The sequence below is a fragment of the Bufo gargarizans genome, chromosome 7 (genome assembly GCF_014858855.1).
Source record: "Bufo gargarizans isolate SCDJY-AF-19 chromosome 7, ASM1485885v1, whole genome shotgun sequence".
NCBI classification, from domain to species: Eukaryota; Metazoa; Chordata; class Amphibia; order Anura; family Bufonidae; genus Bufo; species Bufo gargarizans.
In genome coordinates, this window is record NC_058086.1 from 179,275,840 (window position 1) to 179,289,588 (window position 13,749).

The 13,749-nt window shown below is 43.8% G+C and overlaps 1 protein-coding gene across 1 annotated transcript in view; it reads left to right on the forward strand.

Annotated features, from left to right (window-relative positions):
- Positions 1-13,749, forward strand: part of SNX7 (sorting nexin 7) — a 106,009-nt gene that overhangs the window by 32,419 nt on the left and 59,841 nt on the right. Inside the window, exons 2-6 of the mRNA XM_044301486.1 lie at positions 3,079-3,261; positions 6,269-6,379; positions 9,533-9,697; positions 12,011-12,209; positions 13,118-13,317. Of these exons, the coding sequence (XP_044157421.1) occupies positions 3,079-3,261; positions 6,269-6,379; positions 9,533-9,697; positions 12,011-12,209; positions 13,118-13,317 (858 nt within the window). The remainder of the gene's footprint in view (positions 1-3,078; positions 3,262-6,268; positions 6,380-9,532; positions 9,698-12,010; positions 12,210-13,117; positions 13,318-13,749) is intronic.

A 13,749-nucleotide genomic window follows, 5' to 3' on the forward strand; every position in this document is an offset into this window, starting at 1 on the left:
ACAAGCCGTACCATTCTGGTCTATGGGCTGTGTTTTGGTATTCTCACTCATCCCCATTCAAGTGAGCCTTAAAACTGTTGTCTCATTTCAGCAAATGGCATTTCTTGTGTAGCGAGTTAATACAAGGCACTTACTAATGTATTGTGATTGTCCATATTGCCTCCTTTGCCAGATGGATTCATTTTTCCATCACATTATACATTGCTGCTCATATCCAGGGGTTATGACCACCCTGCAATCCAGTGGTGGCCATTCTTGCATACTATAAGAAAAAGCGCCAGTCTTTCTGGTGGCTGAGACTGCGGGAGCATGCATGTGCAGCAGCTCCCATCCCGACTATCTCGTATCTACCTCATAACCCCTGGAAACGAGCAGTGTATAATGTGATGGAAAAATGAATCCAGCCAGCAAAGGAAGCAATATGGACAATCCCAATACATTTGTAAGTGCCTTGTATTAACTTTCTCTACATGATAAATGTTATTTGCTGAAGTGAGACAACCCCTTTTAATGTTTGACTCATGTCCTTCTCCTCCCATCCAAATCAGTTGAATATTAAGCCTGGTGCTGCATACGTCATACAAGTGAAAAGGACCGATCTGCTCTTGCCCTTACAGAGAAGTTTACTGTAGTCTCAGGAGACAACTATAGATACCCACCTGAGTAGAAGCTTGAGCCAGTTTTATGTTGAGTTTGGGGAACCTTAAGGGGGTTGTCCAGGACTACAAGGGGATTTGTCATCTCAGACAATGTGCCCCATTGTCTGATGGGTGCGGGTCCCACCTCTGGGGACCCGCACCTACAATAAGAACTGAGTGGGGAAATGATCGGAGGGCGCATTCTCCGCTGCCCTCCATTAATTTCTATGGGGCTGCCGAAAATAGGCGAGCGCTGGCTCGGCTATTTCCATATGCCCCATAGAAATGAATGGGAGCAGGGGCCGTACATGCCCGGTGCGCTCTTATTCACTTCTATGGGAGCAGCGCTTCGTGGTGGACGGAACCTGGGAAATCTGGGGTCCTCCACCCACAGCTCTCCCCGCTCCGATTTCATTGTAAGTGCGTTTCCCAAAGGTAACCCACACGTATCAGACAATGGGGGCATATACTAGCGATATGCCCCCATTGTATGTGATGTCCCACAAAATATATTCTACAGTTTTCAAACCAGCATCTGGATCTGAATACTTTTGTAATTCCATGTAATGAAAAATTTAGCACAGGCACTTAGGTATTCAATAAAATGTATCTGTATAGCGCCACCTGCTGTTTTTTTTTTTTTTTTTTTTTTCTTCTTATTTCTTCGAGGGTCTCTCTGAGATGGCCACACATGCTCAGTTTCATCCTTCAACTGCCCCCTGAGCTGTGATAGGGAGAGCACGGACACGCCCCCCGAGCTGTGATAGGGAGAGCACGGACACGCCCCCCTGAGCTGTGATAGGGAGAGCACGGACACGCCCCCCTGAGCTGTGATAGGGAGAGCACGGACACGCCCCCTGATCTGTGATAGGGAGAGCACGGACACGCCCCCCTGAGCTGTGATAGGGAGAGCACGGACACGCCCCCCTGAGCTGTGAGAGGGAGAGCACGGACACGCCCCCCTGAGCTGCGAGAGGGAGAGCACGGACACGCCCCCCTGAGCTGCGAGAGGGAGAGCACGGACACGCCCCCCTGAGCTGCGAGAGGGAGAGCACGGACACGCCCCCCTGAGCTGCGAGAGGGAGAGCACGGACACGCCCCCCTGAGCTGCGAGAGGGAGAGCACTCCCCTTGAGCTGTCAGCTTGATATAAATCTAGCAGAGATCTCTGGATCCGTGTGGGGTACAGGGCTGGTTCTAGCTGTGTTAGAGGTTGTCATGTACTGTATGATGTCTGATTTTCATTTTTTACATTAGTCATGGGATACCCCTTTAACTATTGATAACCTACTCTTAAGATAGGTCATCAGTATCTGATTGATGGGTATTGTCTCCTGGGAGCTGTTTGAAGAGACTGGAGCCTTGGCTTGTGATGTCACATCCATTGGTTTTGTTGCCTATCTGCACCTCCATCCCATTCAAGTAAATGGGTTTGAGCTGTAAAGTATAGCTGTTACACAGTGTACAGCGCTGTGCTTGTTATAGTATGAAGAGGCCGTGGGACTTGTCCAAGCACCGTGACCTCTTCAAACAGCCAATCAGCAAAGGTGCTGACAGTGTTGTCTCCACCAGACTGACATTGATGACCTATCCTGAGGATGAGCCATCGATATTTAACTCCGAGAAGCAGTTTACTGAGGACCCGTCACCACTACTGACGTCTTTGTTTCTGTAAACACTTGTGTTTCCTATGAGAAAAATGCTGGCACATCTTCTCTAAGTGCTCTGCATTGTGCTGTTCCTCTGTTATTCCTCCTATATATTTATGAAAAATCAACGCCTGGGTGTTACCATTCCCCTTGTGAAAGGGGCATGTCCCTACAGAGTCTAGCACTGACAGCACCAATTGGACAGTGTGTGTCGGGACATGCCCCTTTGACAAGGGGAATGGTAATGGTCAGTTGTCACCATATGTAGTTTGTAAGCTCTATTGCGGGCACTGGCCTCTCCTCCTCTTGTTTATTGTAATTTTATTTTTATATTATGTATGTGTAGCCCCCTCTTGATGAAACGGGACTGATCCGTTATGCAGCCCATAGACTTCTGTTATGACGGAATGAATAACGGAACGCCTCTAAAGGCATTCTATTATACATTCTGTCATAGAACTGCCTTATGGTCCGTGGTAACGGACTCCATAACGCAATTCACCTTTTACCAGTTAACGAAGCGTGAACTAAATTCATAACTGTAAATTCGCTCATCTCTAGTTCTGAAGCAGACGAACCTAAGGTACAGGCACAATCCACCATTGACTGCCCTGACGATGTTCACGGTCACAATTAGTTTGTTCTTTGTTTAGTTCATACATCTTTAACATTATTTTTTATTTTTTTTAAATGTACTTTTTTTTTTTTCTTATCCGCTATCAGCATCTATATTGTTAACAGGCCTTACCGGTGATGTATCCATTGTGATGGCGCTTTATCTATTTATTATAGGACGCTAATCTCCATGATGGCAGTTCATTCAGTCCACTGATGCTGGCCTCTCCATCATCCATGATAAACCAGGTTAAGTTTGAGGATGAACCTGAAGTCAAGGACCTCTTCATTACAGTCGATGAGCCTGAAAGTCATATTACTGCCATTGAAACTTTTATTACCTATAGAATTGCAACGAAGGTCTGTATTAACTTCTAGAATTTCTTGGTTGCTTGTCTCACCGTACTTGTGAAAACTGTAAAAGGAATCTAAAATCACTTTCATGTATTCTTATTCCTAGGATAATAGCAACACGCACTTTGCATTATATACTATGTGTTTGTATGGATTATCAAAATGTTTTGTTGTTGCTCGACTTAAAGGCTGTGGGCATTTTTTATGATTGCATTTTACTCATTTTGCTCTACAAATAATTTTTGTAATTGGTCGTTATTTAAAAATGTTTCTGAGATGCAAGAGTTAAATTTCAGTGTGCTTACATGCTGTCGCTTAGCGTTTTCTTTGAATCCAGTCATCTGACGGCTCATGTGTAGCTCTCATCTCTGATCTCCTGACCTCATAAACACTTACTTTAGACATATATATATATTCTTTTCAGTTTGATAAGAGTTGAGCTATGATCAGTGTTAATGAGGTCAGGAGGTCTGAGATAAGATCTACATATGAGCCTTCAGATGGCTGGATTCAAAGAAAACATTAAGTGACAGCTTGCAAACTGACTGATTTTAACTCTTGTATCTCAGAAAAAGCTGAGTTTTTTTTAATAGACATATTGAAAAATGATTTTTTTAGCCCAAAACTAGTAAAATGCAACCATAAAAAATTTCCCTGAAAGTTTCCATAGCATTTAAGTTATAATTGGGTTCTTCATGCCATGGTAGAAGACTTAAAACTAATGAAAATCTCTAATGAACAATTTCACATGGGCAACCAAACAAGAATATAAAATTTCCTCTACGCTTCTTCCTTTACCTTATCACGTTATTTACAGAGGAAATATCACCTCTTGTGATACGTCTATTTTAGTAAATACCTTTGTGTCTATATTCTCAAATACCTTTATTTATAATGGCTAATTTTTTCAGGGGGAAACAAAATGGTCGCTGTCCCATTAGTTCACGCAAAATCTGTCCTGATCACGCATGAGGACAAGTTACTTCAGAACACTGAGGTAAAGAGCTGCCTCATCCTCCTCCTCTCTACTTGTCAGGGATTATGATCCTGAATACAGAGAAGATCTTAAGCTGATTCTCTGGGGAATTTAGTTACAGAGAGGACGAACAGGACAGGCTGTGGTAATGGAGACTGCATACAAGTGCTGCTGCTCATTAGCCACTCCTCACCCCCCTCTCATGTCTCCATCATCTCCATTCTCACATAGATTCACCTGTATTCAGGATCATAATCCCTGACAAGTTGAGCAGAGAGGAGGATGAGGCAGCTCTTTATCTCAGTGTTGTGAAGTAACTTGTCCTCCTCTGTGATTAGGACAGCAGCCATTTTATTTCTCTTAATGATTGCTCTCCCGACAAAACAAGCCATTCTAAGTAATGAAAAATATTTGTAAATATATTTATAATAAAGTAATATTTAAGTAATTTTTTTATTATTTATTCCCCTTTTAAAGTGGTATTCCAGAATTTTAAAACCTATGTTTGATCCCGAGCTATTAGGGTGTATTGTTTAATGGACGGAGCTGGTTACTGCTGATCTGCTCCCATTCACTTTAACAGTAGCGGTAGGTCAGTAACCAGCGCTGTCCACTACACGGTGGACAGAGCTGTGAGTTCTGGTGCTGATCAGTAGAGAGGGGGTGTGGGATGCCTGACTTCTGCCGAACAGGTATTGATAGCGTACCCCGAGGGTAGGCCATCAATATTAAAATCCTGGAATACCTCTTTAAAGGGAACTTGTTACTGCCAAAATGCCCCCTAAACCGCTTTTTAACAATGTCCTTTTCTAATTTGTCCCGCGGGCAGGATCGCAGGAAAGCAACTTTTATTTTGCTGTGTGCCGTGTGCAACTGAGCTTGAAGTCAAGATGGCAATGGCCTGGTAGCGGTGCATGCACAATTGCTGATCCAATCAATATCAGGAACGGGTGCGGATCCATTCATTCTCTATGGGGCCGGAAGAGATGCGGAGAGCACACTATGTGCTCTCCGCATCCTCATTTCCAGAGCGCGGCCCCGAACTTCCAGGCCTCTGCTCCGCAAAAAAATTAGAACATGTCCTATTCTTATCCGCAATTGCGACCTGGGTCCGGAATACACTACGGACGTGTGAATGGACCCTAAAGGGGCTTTCAAAGTTTTTATTTTTTACTGATGACCTGTCCCTTGGGTGGGGGTCAGACAACTGGGGCTTTTTGAGAAGGCACCAGCGCTCACAGTAGTGCTATCGCCATATCACTAAGCACAGCGCCGTACATTGTATAGCGCCTGTGCTTGGTATCCCGCTCAGCCCCATTTACTTCTGAGCTGAGCTGAGCTGCACCTAGGCCACGTGACAGATGGAAGTGATGTCACACGGCCTAGGAAAAGCTGGAGAAGTCCGTGCCATGATCAGACACTGAGGTCATCAGTATCTGATCGGAGCCCCACAGATCAGATGCTGATGACCTCAGTGAAAAACACTTGGAAAACCCCTTTAAAATAGATATGTCGGTAGAGGGATAAAAGGAGACCACTGACCTGAAATATGTCCATGTAATACCGACAATTGTACAGTTCTTTAGGCCACCTGCAGGGACTGGTAGGACTTTTCATGGGCAGCTCGGTATTTAAGAAGACTTATAATTCAGGATGAATTTACAAAACGCAGTGTTGTGCTCCATTACAAGGATGCATTATTACAGGTGAAATCCTCTGAGGTATTTTAGTATTTTTATTAATGCAGCATTGTATTGTTCCCTCAATAACAATCTAGCTCCCTTGCAGCATTAACGAGTCAAAACTCGATTTTCTATGACCCTTAACACCTCCGGGGGTCGGCTCTGCAGAAATAGTTGTAGAAGGTATATGCAGAGTTGGACCTACTGTACGGTATAATAAGAAAAACCTGATCCCTGCAGATGCACGGCCGCAGTATGAACGCCACGACCGCACGCTCCTGAGTTTTACTCCTTGATCTATATTGTTTGCTGCAGTGATCGATTTATTATTAAGTATTAGTTGTTCTATTTCCAGACAACTCGCAGTGAGTTTGACTCTAGTGAATTCGAAGTTAGGAGACGTTATCAGGATTTCTTGTGGCTAAAAAGCAGACTTGAAGAGGCCCATCCAACTTTAATAATTCCGGTAAGTTCTGTGCAGGTGACGGTATGGTGGCCCACTGAGACGCTGGTATACTGTAGGGGAGAGCCTCCCCATAATCAATGCGTCCAGTAAAGAATACGTCTGTAATACAACTTGGAATTACTTTTCTTCGTACGAAAGACAAATGGGAAAAATCCTTAAGGCCCTTTTCACACGAGGTGCGATCAGCGCAGGTGCGATGCGTGAAGTGAACACATAACACCCGCGCTGAATCCTGACCAATTCTTTTCAATGGGTCTATGCACATGCGCGTTTTTTTTTGTTTTTTTTTCACGCATCAGTTCTGCGTTGCGTGAGAATCACAGCATGTTCTATATTCTGCTTTTTAAGACCTGGCCCCATAGAAGTGAACGGCGCTTTAGTGAAAAAATGAATTGCATCCAGATATAGTCCGGGTGCAATGCGTTTTTCACAGATAGTTGCAAGGAGATGTGAGGGTGGGTTCACATCAGCGTTATGTATTCCATTAATTATTTTCGTTATAACGGAAAATAATGGAATCCAAAAGACTGAAGTCAAAACGGAAGCCTTTAAGAGGCATTCCATTTTGCTTTCCATCATAATTGAAGTCTTTGGGAATCATAACTCATCCGTCTGGTTCCCGTTGTGCAAGACGGGAAAACAAAGTCCTGTTGAAAGGACTTTTTTGTCCGTTCTGCATAACGGGGACCAGACGGATCCGTTATGATTCCCATAGACTTCTATTATGACAGAAAGCAAAACGGAATGCCTTTTAAAGGCTTCTGTTTTGCATTCCGTCATAATACAAGTCTATGGGCAGCATAACGGATCCGTCCTGGTTTCCATTATGCAGGACTGGACTCCTGCATAATGGATCCGTTATGCTGCCCATAGACTTGTATTATGAACAATCAAAACGGAATGCCTCTTAAAGGCTTCCGTTTTGATTTCAGTCTTATGGATTCTGTTATCTTCCGTTATAACAGAAAGCCATAACGGAATACGTAACGCTGATGTGAACCCACCCTTATTTGTAAACCTTCAGGTTTTTTCCCGCTCGTGAAAAACGCATCAAAACGGATTGAACCCTCGAGCAAAAAACTGAAACGCTGTTTAACGCAATCGCAAACAAAACTGACTGAACTTGCTTGCAAAATGGTGCGAGTTTCACTGAACGCACCCTGAATGCATCCTGAGCCAATCCGTATCGTTCGTGTGAAAGAGGCCTAAAGGAGTTCTCTAGGAATGATTTAAAATGTCTGCCAGCAATCTGTCCTAGAATGTGGGCAGAGTTGGTTGTCACCACGTGAGGACCTGCCTGGGAGGGTGAGGGTTTGGGGCCTTACTACATATTGCGCTCTGGCACTTGCATATACTACACATTACCGAGCGTTCCTGTCAGGCTGCTCAGCCATAATGGCATATCGTAGGCAGGAGCACATAATTACCATCTACTGTAGAGCAGTGTAGTGAGGCCCCTCACCCGCCAAACAAGTGGAGTCAACCAGTCCTCCTTATATTCTAGGACAGGTTGCCAGCAGTCGTTTTAAATAATTCCAGGAGAACCCCAATTAATTTTGACATTGGAATGAAACCCAAGGTGAAATTTATTGTGGAGAGATGCTCGTACGTGCGAGGTGGTACAGTTGTTGAGGTAGCCATATGATGCTCATCAGTTATGCATGGCTTTTATTCATTAGAATGAAGGTACATTTTAATTGATGCATTCAGCTCTTTAGGCAAGGCCAGCTTCACTCAAGGTATTATGGGTGCATTGTACTGCAGACCATGGGTCTACTCAGCCAAACTCACAGCATCATTGAGATATTTGATGCGCTGAGTTAGCTTCATTAGACTCTCCGTCTGCCATAATACAAGTGATACACTTGACCAAAGAATTAAAGGGGCCATTTACTAAGGCTACTTTCACATTAGCGTTTTTCTTTTCCGGCATAGAGTTCCGTCACAGGGGCTCTATACCGGAAAAGAACTGATCAGGCATATCCCCATGCATTCTGAATGGAGAGCAATCCGTTCAGGATGCATCAGGATGTCTTCAGTTCAGTCATTTTGACTGATCAGGCAAAAGAGAAAACCGTAGCATGCTACGGTTTTATCTCCGGCGAAAAAAACTGAAGACTTGCCTGAATGCCGGATCCGGCATTTTTTCCATAGGAATGTATTAGTGCCGGATCCGGCATTCAAAATACCGGATCGCCGGATCCGTCCTTCCGGTCTGCGCATGCGCAGACCTTTAAAAATGAGGAAAAAAAAAAAAAAACGGATCCGTTTTGCCTGATGACACCGGAAAAACGGATCCGGTATTGCAATGCATTGCAATGCATTTTTCTGACTGATCAGGCATTTTTCAGACTGATCAGGATCCTGATCAGTCTGAAAAATGCCTGATCAGTCAGAAACAATGATATCCGTTTGCATACAGTTTGCCTGATCAGGCAGTCAGTTCAGGCAACGGAACTGCCTGCCGGAATCAAACAACGCAAGTGTGAAAGTACCCTAAGCTGAAATACACCTAAATCAGGCGTATCTCAGGCGCAGATGGTGGCGCAACGGTTAGGTTCCCGTGTTCAGGAACCTCCTATACGCCCTTGGATGGCCCTGAAAAGAAGGGCTTAGGGGCGATCCCGTGTTCAGGAACCTCCTATATCGGGGCGGCTGTCCTGTTTTGTAGGCAGGGCCTTGATTGTAGGGTCAATATGAGGGGTAGTTCTCCCATCATATTACCAACACCTGTACCTACGGAACAGCCTCTCCTATTTACGTGGAGAAGATAATATCCTTTTTTTGTTTGTTTATTATTTCTTGTGTAGGTCTATAATTGTGGGTTACTTTTTACTATACATTGATTAAAGGCTTTGTTTTATTAGGGTGGTAATCTGTTAATTCCCCTTTAAAACAATGTCAACTTCCAATCCAAAATGATGTGGTTTGAAACCAGGCAACATTTGGCCGGCCTCGTTCATGATTATTTCAAGCTCTGGTTTTCAGAAGCTTTGCCTGAGGATATTGGCAATCCGGAATATAATATTCCTTGGGCGACATTGCGTTATCTCCAAGACATTGCTGCTGTGTAGTCTGAGAAGTAAGACCTTGATCATTAGTAAATGGCTTGTGTGTTGATAAGGTCTCGCTGCTTATGTTTCTCTTCCCAAGCCTTTACCAGAGAAATTCATAGTCAAAGGAATGGTGGAAAGGTTTAATGACGATTTCATCGAGACTCGGAGAAAGGCACTGCATAAATTTTTGAACAGAATAGCTGATCATCCCACATTAACCTTTAATGAAGACTTCAAGATTTTCCTCACCGCTCAAGCCTGGGTAAGAGTTCTGTAATAGTTTAAAAACTTTTTTAGTCTTAATCATTTCTCGTTTAATGGGATATGTTTTATTTCTGCACAAGCGCTTTCCCCGTATGAATTTTAATATTTAAACACTTCTTTCAAGGAAACTGAAATCATATTTTTTTTTTTTTTATGAAAAGAATGTGAATATTTTAATGTGAGCTTTTATTTGATGCCCTTCCACAAAACTAGAAGCTGAAGACTTTGTGACCGTGTTAGCAATCAAGTCCCATTGATGGTGGATTAAATGGGATTGTCTTAGAATAAGGGTCCATTCACACATCCGTGTGTGCTTTACGGATCCGTAAAACACTGACACCGGCAATGTGCATTCCGCATTTTGCGGACCGCACATCGCCGGCACTATAATAGAATATGCCTAATTTTGTCCGCATTTCCGGATCCGGGCAGCACATTGTGTGGCCCCATAGAAATAAATGGGTCCGCAATTCCGTTCCGCAAAATGCGGAACATAATTGCGGACGCGTGAATGGACCCTAAACCTTGTACATTGTATAGCTTGTATGTGTCTGTAGGCCATGTGACTTTGTTTCAAGGTGAGCTCAAAAGGCTAACGAGAAATAAGGACTGCAACACCAAAAGCAATGGGGGGAAAAAGTTACTTTATTCTGGATAATATGCAAATATGCTCAAGTATGTATTAGCTTCAACCCTAAGGCTACTTTCACACTAGCGTTTTTGCTGGATCCGTCAGGGTTCAGCAAAAAAACATTTCCGTTGCTGATAATACAACCGTCTGCATCCATTATGAACAGATCCGGTTGTATTATCTTTAACATGGCCAAGACTGATCCGTCATTAACTCCATTGAAAGTCAATGGGGGACGGATCAGTTTTCTATTGTGTCAGAGAAACGTCCCCATTGACTTGCATTGTGGGTCATGACGAATCCGTCTTGCTCCGCTTCCCATGACTGAAAGAAAACTGCAGCATTTTGCGGTTTGCTCTTCGGTATGAGAACGCAACCAAACAGAACGGAATGCATTTTGGAGCACACCGTTCTGTTCGGTTACGTTTTGTCACCATTTTCCGGTATTGAGATCAGTCATAGAGACGCTAGTTTGAAAGTAACCTTGGATGAAGAGTTGCCCAAGAGTTGTATCTGAAGTTCCTTGATGGTAGCGAACCCACCAGACGTCTGAATCCAAATGCTGCTTGATGACGCACCTCAGAAAACATTATTACCCCCCTCCCCCTTGTAAACTTAGACTTCTGTATTAGCAGAACTCACCCCTTCAAAACCTGGGACTCCTAAGGGTCATGCTAAACGGGTGCAGAAAACTGCGCATGCTCTAAGGTTCATGAGATTGGTATGCGGCGTAGTGCCATCTGTACAAGGCACACCACAAGATTCAGTATCCAGTATCTGTTAGTTGCATTACTTCAGGGATGCTCAACCTGCGGCCCTCCAGCTGTTTTAAAACTACAACTCCCATCATGCTCGGCTATAGGCTTTCCGGGCATGCTGGGAGTTGTAGTTTTGCAACAACTGGAGGGCCGCAGGTTGAGCATCCCTGCATTAGTTGGTCTTAAAGGGAGAGAAACACTCTTAAAGCCATGACATTAACCCTTCTGATTACAAACTGATGAACATGATGTCACTGGCCTAGTAGGAGGCCGCAGTGCTCATCGGTCCCACTGATCTCAAAGCACATGGCTCCATTCGTCCTCAGCAGCACGCCCAGCGAGGCCTTTGTTCAGAGCAGTGATTGAGCCTGTGCACTGGTGCTCCATGTAACCCTAAGGGAACTACATGGCTCTTTCTTTAACTCCTTCATGGCATTGAGTTCCCATAGAGATGTAGGGTGCATGTTCATCTGCTGCTCCATACTAACTCCTCGTGCTCGTGAGTAAGAAAGAGGGACGTTGGACCTCCATAGTAGTGACATACATTAGTAAGTGCCTTGTATTAAATTTGCCTCCATGATAAATGCCATTTACTGACGAGAGGCAACCCCTTTAATGTTGGCCAAATCTAATGATTTCGGCAGGGCAAGCCTCTACTGTGTGATATATATGAAGGTATCCTAAAGCTCTCCCATCCGTTGATGTCAGGGGAAATGAGGATCGGGCATCCTTTTACATGCCCGATCCTTTTGTTCTCAGTGGAGATAAATCGTCACCAATGTTGTCCGTTCATTCGGAACACATGCACTCTCTGCCAAGCATGCATGTGTATGGGGGAGGGCAGAAGAATGACAACTATTGAAGGTGTTTGACCACCTTTTATATTCCTGAATTATGATTTTTTTTTTCCCTTCACTTCCAGGAGCTGACATCTCACAAAAAACAAGGTCCTGGATTGTTCAGCAGAATGGGGCAGACGATCAAAGCTGTAGCGTCTTCTGTAAGGGGAGTGAAAAATCGCCCTGATGAGTTTATGGAATTGGGAGAATATATGGAAGCTTTTGGGCAGAAAATATCTGTATTAGACAAAGTATCACAAAGAATTATTAAAGAAGAAAAAGGTATTTGCTATTTTATTACTTGGAGAGGTATTCCGGTAATTTGACTCCATGCCCTATCCACAGGAGAGGGGATAGGTATTTGGTTGGTGGGGTCCTACTGCTGGGCTAACCAGGGTCGGACTGGGAAATTAAAGTGGCCCTGGAAAAAAAATTAAGTGGCCCTATTTTGTAGTTTGGCCCAAATTGACAGAAGGCAGGCTCAGCATAAATACGAAACGCCAGCAATACCGTATTGCAGTACATTATACCTCCCCAGCAGAGGCAAATACCACAGTGCATCACAAAATATTGCCCCAGCAGCACAAAATGGCTCCGCAAAAACTGCCCCAATGTGGTTGTCAGGGCCAGCTGCAATGTTCTGTTCTCCTATACCAGTTGCCTCAGGATGGCAATACAGTTGAATTCAGCGGTCAGGAGGGGAGCGTCAGATCATTACTAACCATGGCTAGTGGCCATGAGGAGGGCTTCGGCCTACTGGGAAGTTTCCCTGTAGGTATTTATGGCCAGTCCGCCCCTGCCTCAAACTGTAGACTAAGCAGATTGTAAATCAACTCCCATGGAGTCCAACTGCTGGGACCACCACTGATTCCTAGAGCAGGGAACCCTGTGCTCCATACCTCTCAACTGCAAGACCATGGAAGTTTGAATGAAGCAGCCATCGTGCATGTACCCTGGTGCTCCATTCAGTTTCTATAGTACTAAAGGAAACTGAGCTCCATTCGCCAGTTTGCTAGCTGAGATCTCTCCTGAAGAAAGGGGGCAGTAAGATTGCCCCATTCTGGCGATCAGAGAGGTTTCCATCTGTCGGATCTCCACCTATTCAATTGCTACTTTGTAGACCATTTAACAATGGAACATATTGACCATTTTATGTTCTATTATTCTAAATGTGATCTTTGACTCCATAGATTATTATGAGGAGATGAAAGAATATGGCCCTATCTACACTTTATGGTCGGCTTCTGAAGAGGACCTGGTAGACCCTCTGAGAGGGATGGCGGGCTCCATAGACAAGTGCTCCAAGGTCACCGAAGTCTTGAATTCTAAGCTCTCCAACGATCTGATTCCAATTATTCATGAATATGTTCTATACAGTGAAACCCTTTCTGTAAGTACTGCTTTGCTTTGGACGTTTTATGTTACACAAGGGATTGCACTGAATCAATGGCGGTAACATGATTAGCAGATTAAGCTTGTGACTTGGAGGTTTTAGTAGCGTTCCTTTCCTGATAAATATTTCAATGCTTCTAGCTATTGTATGACTGTTAAAGTGAACCTGTCAGTATGAATTATAATATCTGAAGTAGTGGTACATGAAGAATGCCCCATGTATCATCAGCCTAAAATTTTAGACTTAGATATTTTTTTTTTTTTTAAGTTATTTGAATTGTCATATTGCCTTTTTGCTATAAAGATCAGGCTGCGATTGGTGGTACCCTAACCATTTATACAGATCAGTGGCTCCTCGTAGACACAGGATGGTCACTGAATGGGTATATTTGAAAAAAAAAAAAAAAACATTTTGGGGTAATTTATGATC